The 11,143-nt window shown below is 43.8% G+C and overlaps 1 protein-coding gene across 6 annotated transcripts; it reads left to right on the forward strand.

Annotated features, from left to right (window-relative positions):
• The first annotated feature begins 819 nt into the window (after positions 1 to 819).
• LOC128699168 (ribosome-binding protein 1) lies at positions 820 to 10,609 on the forward strand. 6 transcript variants are annotated; one of them, XM_053791723.2, is made up of 3 exons: positions 820 to 1,426; positions 7,859 to 8,118; positions 8,367 to 10,609. In XM_053791723.2, the coding sequence occupies exon 3, from the start codon at positions 8,369 to 8,371 to the stop codon at positions 9,293 to 9,295; it is 927 nt and encodes a 308-aa protein (XP_053647698.2). In that variant the 5' UTR covers positions 820 to 1,426; positions 7,859 to 8,118; positions 8,367 to 8,368; the 3' UTR covers positions 9,296 to 10,609. The 6 variants fall into 6 exon arrangements, with proteins under 6 accessions (XP_053647698.2, XP_053647699.2, XP_053647701.2 ...); XM_053791724.2 differs by having other exon boundaries at positions 820 to 1,412; XM_053791726.2 differs by having other exon boundaries at positions 820 to 1,304.
• Positions 10,610 to 11,143: the final 534 nt, after the last annotated feature.

Consider the following 11,143-nt stretch of genomic DNA (forward strand, 5'->3'; position numbering starts at 1 on the left):
AGGGGCCCGAGACTGTTCAACTGCCTCCCAGCACACATAAGGGGGATTACCAACAGACCCCTGGCAGTCTTCAAGCTGGCACTGGACAAGCACCTAAAGTCAGTTCCTGATCAGCCGGGCTGTGGCTCGTACGTTGGTTTGCGTGCAGCCAGCAGCAACAGCCTGGTTGATCAGGCGCTGATCCACCAGGAGGCCTGGTCACAGACCGGGCCGCGGGGGCGTTGACCCCCGAAACTCTCTCCAGGTAAACTCCAGGTAAACACTGCTGTCATCAATAACAACACTGCTGCCATCAATAAGAACACTGTTGTCATCAATAACAACACTGCTGTCCTCAATAACAACACTGTTGTCATTAATAACAACACTGCTGTCATCAATAACACTGGTATCATCAATAACAGCACTATTGTCATCAATAACAACACTAATGTCATCAATAACAACACTGCTGTCATCAATAACAACACTGGTATCATCAATAACAACACTGCTGTCATCAATAACACTGGTATCATCAATAACAACACTGCTGTCATCAATAACAGCAGTGCTTGGCACACATGCAACAAGTGTATATTGTGAGGCTGAGGTTCCCGTTCTGTTCGACATTTGTCGACGTACAGCGGCAGTGTGTTATCGACAGGAGTGGGACGCCTGACGTCATAACAAAAGCTTCAGTAGCCAATACGTCAGTTCTTTTGACAAAGGCGCCAACGGTACTCATGGAGTCGTCATGTTGGCGGTCAGTGACGTCAAAGGGGATGGCCGAGATCAAGACATCAAAGGTGAGGTACCGACTGACAGTTTATAAAGGTTTAGCGCAGCTCAACGTTTGCTCACTCACCACAGACCAGGTTCACTGAGTGCTCACTCACCACAGACCAGGTTCACTGAGTGCTCACTCACCACAGACCAGGTTCACTGAGTGCTCACTCACCACAGACCAGGTTTACTGAGTGCTCACTCACCACAGACCAGGTTCACTGAGTGCTCACTCACCACAGACCAGGTTCACTGAGTGCTCACTCACCACAGACCAGGTTCACTGAGTGCTCACTCACCACAGACCAGGTTTACTGAGTGCTCACTCACCACAGACCAGGTTCACTGAGTGCTCACTCACCACAGACCAGGTTCACTGAGTGCTCACTCACCACAGACCAGGTTCACTGAGTGCTCACTCACCACAGACCAGGTTTACTGAGTGCTCACTCACCACAGACCAGGTTCACTGAGTGCTCACTCATCACATACCAGGTCAAGACGCCCACACAGCCATCTTCACAGAGATAAATATCAACGTACGTCAACAGGTTGTGTCTCACTGCTGATCAAACTTGTGTGTGTCTTACACCTGTGAAATATTCACTTTAAGTCTCACTCAGAGATCACAAGAGCTATCGTAGCAGGTGAGCCACAGCGGGTAAGTTATAATAAGCACAACAGGTAAGTTCTTATACAATGGGTACAAGTTCAGATAATTTATTATATAATAGGTAAGTTATAATACACTAGTTTGAAAAAAAATGGTTTAGAAAGCTGAATTGTGCAGCATTTGGGTATCTTATCCTGGAAACGTTTCGCCCATCAGTAGTTTCTTCAGTTCAATGGCCTGTGGTGCCCCGTGGCTCGGGTGGAAACGTTGGTCAAGTTTCCTTCCACCTGCTGTCCCTGTTTACCTAGCAGTAAGTAGGTACCTGGGTGCTAATCGACTGGTGTGGGTGGCATTCTGGGGGACAAGACTGAATGACCACAATGGAAATAAGACAGTCCTCGATGACGCACTGGGTAACTAACTCTCTGTGTTAAAAATCCGAACAAATCTTATTTTATCTTTTCACTAGTGTATGGGATGTGTACAGCTGGACAAGAGAGATGCAGAGGACGGAAGATAAGCCTATATATAGGCAGTGTAGTGACGTAAAGAGCCAGGCTAGGCATGTTGAACCTGAAACCCTGGGCAGCTTAAAAACTGGTTGGGCAAATATATAAATGAGAAGCCGGCCAGGTGCGTTATTGCAGTGCTCCTTCATACTTGTATGCTATGAACTGTTACTATGTGGGAACTGATCTAGAGGTTTTCTGGTATGAGGCTCAGCTATGTTGTAGAAGACGTTGTTCTGACTGATGTACTGGATTTGATAATAAGTGATCATTCTAGGATGCTGCGTCTCTGGGAGTCTTCTAGGATGCTGCGTCTCTGTAAGTCTTCTAGGATGCTGCGTCTCTGAGAGTCTTCTAGGATGCTGTATCTCTGGGAGTCTTCTTGGATGCTGCGTCTCTGAGAGTCTTCTAGGATGCTGTGTCTCTGGGAGTCTTCTAGGATGCTGTATCTTTGGGAGTTTTCTTGGATGCTGCGTCTCTGAGAGTCTTCTAGGATGCTGTGTCTCTGAGAGTCTTCTTGGATGCTGTGTCTGAGAGTCTTCTAGGATGCTGTATCTCTGAGAGTCTTCTAGGATGCTGTGTCTCTGAGAGTCTTCTAGGATGCTGTGTCTCTGAGAGTCTTCTAGGATGCTGTGTCTCTGAGAGTCTCCTAGGATGCTGTATCTCTGAGAGTCTTCTAGGATGCTGTATCTCTGAGAGTCTTCTAGGATGCTATGTCTCTGAGAGTCTTCTAGGATGCTGTATCTCTGAGAGTCTTCTAGGATGCTGTGTCTCTGAGAGTCTTCTAGGATGCTGTATCTCTGAGAGTCTTCTAGGATGCTGTATCTCTGGGAGTTTTCTTCCCTGGCAGTGAGTCGAGAATCAAGTGGTTGTGGAAGTTTCAGATTGCAACACAGACGTTATTCAAGTCTTCCACTTTCTATCGTATTGGTCGTCAGAGATGCATGTGTGTTATTATTATAATCAAATAAAGCGCTAAACCGACAAGGGTCATGCAACACTGGGATGCGTGTGTGAAGGTCTCCATATGTTTCGCCCACATGTCATAGATGGAAGAACTTATGTATACCCCTGCAGTGACGTGGACTTGTTGGTGTCTCTTACTGTGATGTTCTTGGTGGCATCTTACTGTGATGTTCTTGGTGGCAGTGGAGGCAGAGGTGGCTACCTGCAGTTTGGTCTTGGTGAGAATATTGGAGATGTGTTAGGGAGAACTATGTATCTTTTATCGATGGAATCCCATTTAGATGAGTTGAAGGCATTATGTACACGGCGTCTGTAATCTTCATGAAAGGACGAGGATTTTGAAGTTTAAAAAAGACTTATTCGAGAAAGAAAAAGCATTGGTTTGTAAGGAATTTATTACTCCAGATACAGACAGCACGTAGGAAGAAGCCTAAGATGACTCACGCTTTGTGAATACAATCAGAACTCCACTCACGAAATCGTAATAATACAGTTGGAAACAAACCACAGAACGGGTGGGGTTTGAAGCAATGACGAGCGAGTCGTAAAACTCCAAGTCTTGAGTTTTACGACTCGCCATGGGTTCAGACCTCACCCGTTCCATAGTTTGTTTAGCAACAGAGAAGATGGTATTGGTTGGTGGGTTTGCGGTCTACCCTTAACCTTAGTTCATGGTCCGAGTTGCAGAGCAGAGTATCAAGGAAACAGTACAGTTGATTTCTTCAACTGCAAATTGGATGGTGGGCTGGACCTGGTTAAGCTTGTGTTGGAGTGCAGGGAACCTCCACTTTCTAGGAGTTATAATGAAGATGTCGTCAACAAAGTGGAGCCAGGTGATGGAGGAGGGAATAACGAAGAAAAATCGCTCGGCTTCAAAATGTTCCCAGCGCTGTATAGCCCTTGTGGCTTAGCGCTTCTTTTTGATTATAATAATAATTCAAAATGTTCCACGTAAAAGTTCGCCAGAAGAGCTCTAAGTGGGGAACCAATAGGTAATATAATAATAATATAATAATATCTATATTTACTGCAGTTACATGTACAAGGTATACAGGCCTAGCTGACGTCAATGACATACTATTATATAGAAAGCTCCTTGTTATGTAGAGCATTTCGGATAAATTGTCCCAGGATGCGACCCACACCAGTCGACTAACTCCCAGGTATCCATTTTACTGATGAGTGAACAGGGACAGCAGGTGTCTTATGGAAACATGTCCCTAATGTTTTTCAGCCGTACCGGAGGAGATTCGAACTCCGGACCTCAGTGTGTGAGCTGAGTGAGCAAGCGATCAACCTAGATAGGATGGGTATGGGGTGCATGATAAAAATATTAAACTAAAAAAGATCAATCTACGGGACAGGTCCAAAAGTCTGTTGAACGAGAACTTTCAAAGTATATTATTATCACTAAAACACTGATCATTATTAGGTTGCAGTCTCATAAAGAAAAATAAATTAATTCATCTAGTCGGCGCAAAATGTGGATATAATTTCAAGATATCAGATATCTAATCATTAACAATGAAGTGCCTTGCTATTTCCTGTAAAGTTTGTCTCTGAAAAGTTGTATGTTTGGACACACTAATACATAGTGTTTTGTTAGGTAAGACACATATGCTACAGTTAGGTATCTTTATTTCGAAACGTTTCGCCTACACAGTAGGCTTCTTCAGTCGAGTACAGAAAAGTTGATAGAAGCAGAAGATACTTGAAGACGATGTAATCAGTCCATCACCCTTAAAGTTTTGAGGTGGTCAGTCCCTCAGTCTGGAGAAGAGCATTGTTCCATAGTCTGAAACGTTTCGAAATAAAGATACCTAACTGTTGCATATGTGTCTTACCTAACAACCTGTCGGTATTTTATACCATTTTAATGTTCAATCTGTCAGACACTGCAACACAAGGGTATCTTGGTACAGACCTGAAATCAACTTCGACAACCTCTACTAGTGAGAGCGGCTGGATTTGAGAGGGACCTGACCTCCCAACATCTGCGTTCTACTAGTGACCTACGTCTCACCTCCTGGCGCTATATAAGGCTCCACCATCCTGTCACTTCTACTCCATATTGTTTCAGACTATGGAACAATGCTCTTCTCCAGACTGAGGGACTGACCACCTCAAAACTTTAAGGGTGATGGACTGATTACATCGTCTTCAAGTCTCTTCTGCTTCTATCAACTTTTCTGTACTCGACTGAAGAAGCCTACTGTGTAGGCGAAACGTTTCGAAATAAAGATACCTAACTGTTGCATATATGTCTTACCTAACAACCTGTCGGTATTTTATACCATTTTAATGTTCACATAGTGTTTTGTTGTATAGCATGTCTCTGTCCATGGCCCTGTTTCTGTCCACACAAGTGTATGGCCCTGTTTCTGTCCACACTAGTGTATGGCCCTGTTTCTGTCCACACTAGTGTATGGCCCTGTTTTTGTCCACACTAGTGTATGGCCCTGTCTCTGTCCACACTAGTGTATGGCCCTGTCTCTGTCCACACTAGTGTATGACCCTGTCTCTTTCCACACTAGTGTATGGCCCTATTTCTGTCCACACTGGTGTAGGGCCCTGTTTCTGTCCACACTAGTGTATGGCCCTGTCTCTGTCCACACTAGTGTATGACCCTGTTTCTCTCCACACTAGTGTATGACCCTGTTTCTGTCCACACTAGTGTATGGCCCTGTCTCTGTCCACACTAGCGTATGGCCCTGTTTCTGTCCACACTAGTGTATGGCCCTGTTTCTGTCCACACTAGTGTATGACCCTGTCTGTCCACAGTAATGTTTGGCCCTGCTTCTGTCCACACTAGTGTATGGCCCTGTTTCTGTCCACACTAGTGTATGGCCCTGTTTCTGTCCACACTAGTGTATGACCCTGTTTCTGTCCACACTAGTGTATGGCCCTGTCTCTGTCCACGCGTTTTGCATTTAATATCATTGACATCTGTATACAAACTGTACTGTCAGAGATATTTATAGCTTAGTCTTAGTCTAGCAGTAACAAGAGTACTGCCAGTGATACTTGTAGCCTATCATTAGTCTAGCAGTGATACTTGTAGCCTATCATTAGTCTAGCAGTGATACTTGTAGCCTATCATTAGTCTAGCAGTGATACTTGTAGCCTATCATTAGTCTAGCAGTGATACTTGTAGCCTATCATTAGTCTAGCAGTGATACTTGTAGCCTATCATTAGTCTAGCAGTGATACTTGTAGCCTGTCATTAGTCTAGCAGTGATACTTGTAGCCTATCATTAGTCTAGCAGTGATACTTGTAGCCTATCATTAGTCTAGCAGTGATACTTGTAGCCTATCATTAGTCTAGCAGTGATACTTGTAGCCTATCATTAGTCTAGCAGTGATACTTGTAGCCTATCATTAGTCTAGCAGTGATACTTGTAGCCTATCATTAGTCTAGCAGTGATACTTGTAGCCTATCATTAGTCTAGCAGTGATACTTGTAGCCTATCATTAGTCTAGCAGTGATACTTGTAGCCTATCATTAGTCTAGCAATGATACTTGTAGCCTATCATTTGTCTAGCAGTGATACTTGTAGCCTATCATTAGTCTAGCAGTGATACTTGTAGCCTATCATTAGTCTAGCAGTGATACTTGTAGCCTATCATTAGTCTAGCAGTGATACTTGTAGCCTATCATTAGTCTAGCAGTGATACTTGTAGCCTATCATTAGTCTAGCAGTGATACTTGTAGCCTATCATTAGTCTAGCAGTGATACTTGTAGCCTATCATTAGTCTAGCAGTGATACTTGTAGCCTATCATTAGTCTAGCAGTGATACTTGTAGCCTATCATTAGTCTAGCAGTGATACTTGTAGCCTATCATTAGTCTAGCAGTGATACTTGTAGCCTATCATTAGTCTAGCAGTGATACTTGTAGCCTATCATTAGTCTAGCAGTGATACTTGTAGCCTATCATTAGTCTAGCAGTGATACTTGTAGCCTATCATTAGTCTAGCAGTGATACTTGTAGCCTATCATTAGTCTAGCAGTGATACTTGTAGCCTATCATTAGTCTAGCAGTGATACTTGTAGCCTATCATTAGTCTAGCAGTGATACTTGTAGCCTATCATTAGTCTAGCAGTGATACTTGTAGCCTATCATTAGTCTAGCAGTGATACTTGTAGCCTATCATTAGTCTAGCAGTGATACTTGTAGCCTATCATTAGTCTAGCAGTGATACTTGTAGCCTATCATTAGTCTAGCAGTGATACTTGTAGCCTATCATTAGTCTAGCAGTAACATTATGCAGTCTACCGACTTTGTCACCTTCTCTACAGACATTTTTAACTTGACACATTTTATAATGAAAAACAATTGATCCATTAATTATTTTCTGACAATTTTTTTAGTCGCCTTTTGGAGAAACTAAAAATTATGATGTTAGTTTAAGTTATCATCTTCGTCATGCTCTTGGAGGCCTATGTGAGAAGGAATCTAGAAAGAGTTAACTAAAATCCCTCCCATAATAATTTGTGTATATCTGTGCCAAACTTCACACATAAGTATGATACATCCAGGTGTCACTAGCACAAGTAATGAGGACAGTCGCTTACAATTAAAGTGTCTGATAGTTGTAACAAACTTGAAATCAACAAGTATGACGGTTCGGTTTGTCAGGTGGTAGTTCACTTATTAATCCCATTAGATCTGTGTATTATAGTACCATCAGGCTGGTTTACGCTGACAGCGCTCCCCTCTCTCCCACTGTCACTGTTAGGGGAGCTGTCAGCGTAGACAGTCTGTGTCATATTATCTGTATGCAAATTGCGTATTTATTCGTGGATGTCATCCTGTAGGAAGTGACTCAAGTGCACCTTAGATACGACTGAGTTTTGAAATGAGTCAAGATAAGATGACAGCTTTTTGTCTCTAAATTTAACGATGTAGAAATCTTTTGGTCTTAATAATAATAATAATAATAATAATAATAATAATAATAATAATAATAATAATAATAATAATAATAATCTTTATTTCTACAAGCACGTGGTACAACTTATACAGACATCGGGGACACCACTATATAGGAAGTCCCTGGTTATGCAGAGCATTTTGGTAAATTTTTGTCCCCACGATGCGACCCACACCAGTCGGCTAACACCCAGGTACCTACTAACTGCCAGATGTCTTAGGGAAACACGCCCCATGTCTCCACCCGTACCGGGATCGAACCACGGACACTCAATGTGTGAGTCAAGTGCGCTACCAACCGAGCTACGAGACACCGTAGAGGCTGTATCTAGGTAAGACTGGGAGAGTTTAAACTAGGATTAGCTATTAAACGTAAATTAAATCTAAGCATAAAACAGAGGAGATGACGTAACCAGGAGAAAGAGAGAACAGTTGAAGTTTGTGGATATAAGTCAGTTAAAACCTTGAACTTTGTAGCTCAGTCTTGCTGCTTCTGATTACTTTCAAATGTCTTAACCTAAAAAATGTTAGTGATTTTTTAAATTAAATATGTCATAGAGTATTATTTATGTTTCCACAGAGATGTTGGTGAGGCTGAGGCAGATGGTGGTGTTGGTGGCTTGTTTTATCGTTGCTGCTGCAACTCTACCAACTGGTTGGTGTCTGCCCAGGAGGACCATTAATGAAGCCAGCCTTGATGAACCCGTCCAGGTTCATCTAGGCCGTCATGAAGCCGATCTAGATGAACCTGGCATTGATGAACCCGGCCTAAATGAACTTGGCGTTGATGAACTCAGTCTTTCTGTAACTGTCGTTCATAAACCAAATTTTTCTGAGTCCCCATCTGTTGTCATCAAGAAGAGTGACATAACTAGCAATAAGAAGAGGATAACTACCCCAAGCAGAGAGGAAGGAGCCCCAAGCAGAGAGGAAGGAGCCCCAAGCAGAGAGGAAGAAGCCCCAAGCAGAGAGGAAGGAGCCTCAAGCAGAGGGGAAGGAGCCCCAATCAGAGGGAAAGGAGCCCCAAGCAGAGAGGAAGGAGCCCCAAGCAGAGAGGAAGGAGCCCCAAGCAGAGAAGAAGGAGCCTCAAGCAGAGGGGAAGAAGCCCCAATCAGAGGGAAAGGAGCCCCAAGCAGAGAGGAAGGAGCCTCAAGCAGAGGGGAAGGAGCCCCAATCAGAGGGAAAGGAGCCCCAAGCAGAGAGGAAGGAGCCCCAAGCAGAGGGGAAGGAGCCCCAATCAGAGGGAAAGGAGCCCCAAGCAGAGAGGAAGGAGCCCCAAGCAGAGAGGAAGGAGCCCCAAGCAGAGAGGAAGGAGCCTCAAGCAGGAAGGGAAGTGTCCCCAGCATAAAGCAACTTGCCCCAGACAGTAAGAGGATTGGCTCTGACCTGAGAGCAACTTCTCCATCTTCCACTACTACGATAGATCCTCTAGTGGGGTTTTGTGAGGAAGCTTGTAAGGCTGGTGTGGGCGGCCCAGAGTGTAACTGTCCTGACCATCCCTTTGGTTGACCTGACCCACCACCCGTCCCTTTGGTTGACCTGACTCACCACACATCCCTTTGGTTGACCTGACCTACCCCCGTCCCTTTGGTTGACCAGACCTATCACCCATCTCTTTGGCTGATCTGACCTACCACCTTCTCCTTGGGGTAACTAGACCTATACCCATCCCTTTGTTTGACCTGACCCTCCACACATCCCTTCGGTTGACCTGACCCACCAAACACACCATTCAGTGACTAAATTGCTCATAAAGCTGAAAAAATTGTCTTTTCAAATTCAAATTCAAATTCAAAGCTTATTCTCTATGAAGATTACAATGTTGAATTTACAGAATTTGGTTGTTGTGTGGTTTACATATAGTTAAATAATGATTACAGAGTGTACCACTAGAACGCCTAGCATGGCTAGGCATTACAGAGTGTACCACTAGAACGCCTAGCATGGCTAGGCATTACAGAGTGTACCACTAGAACGCCTAGCATGGCTAGGCATTACAGAGTGTACCACTAGAACGCCTAGCATGGCTAGGCATTACAGAGTGTACCACTAGAACGCCTAGCATGGCTAGGCATTACAGAGTGTACCACTAGAACGCCTAGCATGGCTAGGCATTACAGAGTGTACCACTAGAACGCCTAGCATGGCTGTGCATTACAGAGTGTACCACTAGAAGGTCTAGCATGGCTATGCATTACAGAGTGTACCACTAGAACGCCTAGCATGGCTAGGCATTTCGGGCAGACTTAGTTTAATTCTTTATTTGAAAATATTACAAATTATGAGGTAAGTTGGTATTATGGCTAAGTGACTAAATACTAGTTTGTGAGTTTAGCAATGTGAATGCTTTTGTTTTGGCACAGTACATAGTTTCAGTATTGGAGTATCATAGGATTCATTATTTTAAGATTGAGATTAATATTTCTGTTTATGGTCAAATGGGTGAGTGAGTGTAAGTGTGAACCACCAGGTGGTATTCGTGTAGTTAGTTGATGGGGTGTATCAGGGAGATAAGATGTTTTCTAATGGTAGTTTTGAAGGTGATGAATGTGTCTGCAGTTCTAGAGTTCTCAGGTAGGGTGTTTCAGATTTTAGGGCCTTTGACATACATTGAATTTTTGTAAAGGTTTAGTCGGACACGGGGAATGTCGTAGAGATGTTTGTGTCTGGTGTTATGCCTTTGGGTTCTGTCACAACTATCAAGAAAGCGTTTTAGGTCAAGGTTGATATTGGAGTTTAAGGTCCTGTAGATGTAGATTGCACAGTAGTAAGTATGGATGTACTGAACAGGGAGTAAGTTTAGATCTATGAAGAGTGGGGGGGGGGTGTTGCCAGGGATGGGATTTAGTGATTATTCTTACTGCAGTTTTTTGTTGGGTTATTATTGGCTTTAGGTGTGTTGCTGCAGTTGATCCCCAAGCACAAATAGCATAGGTGAGGTATGGATAAATAAGTGAGTGGTATAGTGTGAGAAGGGCATTTTGCGGCACGTAGTATCGTATCTTGGAGAGGATCCCAGCCGTTTTGGATAATTTTTTGGTTATGTGTTGGATATGGGTGCTGAAATTCAGGTTGTTGTCAAGGTATAGGCCTAGGAATTTGCCCTCATTATGTCTGGTAATTAGAGTGTTGTCGATCTTAATGTTAATTTGTGCATCTCCTGCTCTGCTACCAAACATAATATAGTAGGTTTTGTCAGTGTTAACCTGGAGTTTACCTGGAGAGAGTTCCGGGGGTCAACGCCCCCGCGGCCTGGTCTGTGACCAGGCCTCCTGGTGGATCAGAGCCTGATCAACCAGGCTGTTGCTGCTGGCTGCACGCAAACCAACGTACGAGCCACAGCCCGGCTGATCAGGA

The sequence above is a fragment of the Cherax quadricarinatus genome, chromosome 54 (assembly GCF_038502225.1).
Source record: "Cherax quadricarinatus isolate ZL_2023a chromosome 54, ASM3850222v1, whole genome shotgun sequence".
In the NCBI taxonomy this organism is placed as follows: domain Eukaryota; kingdom Metazoa; phylum Arthropoda; class Malacostraca; order Decapoda; family Parastacidae; genus Cherax; species Cherax quadricarinatus.

Excerpts from the sequence above, each read along its gene's own strand:
- LOC128699168 (XM_053791723.2), top strand. The coding sequence starts at position 8,369 with ATGTTGGTGAGGCTGAGGCAGATGGTGGTGTTGGTGGCTTGTTTTATC.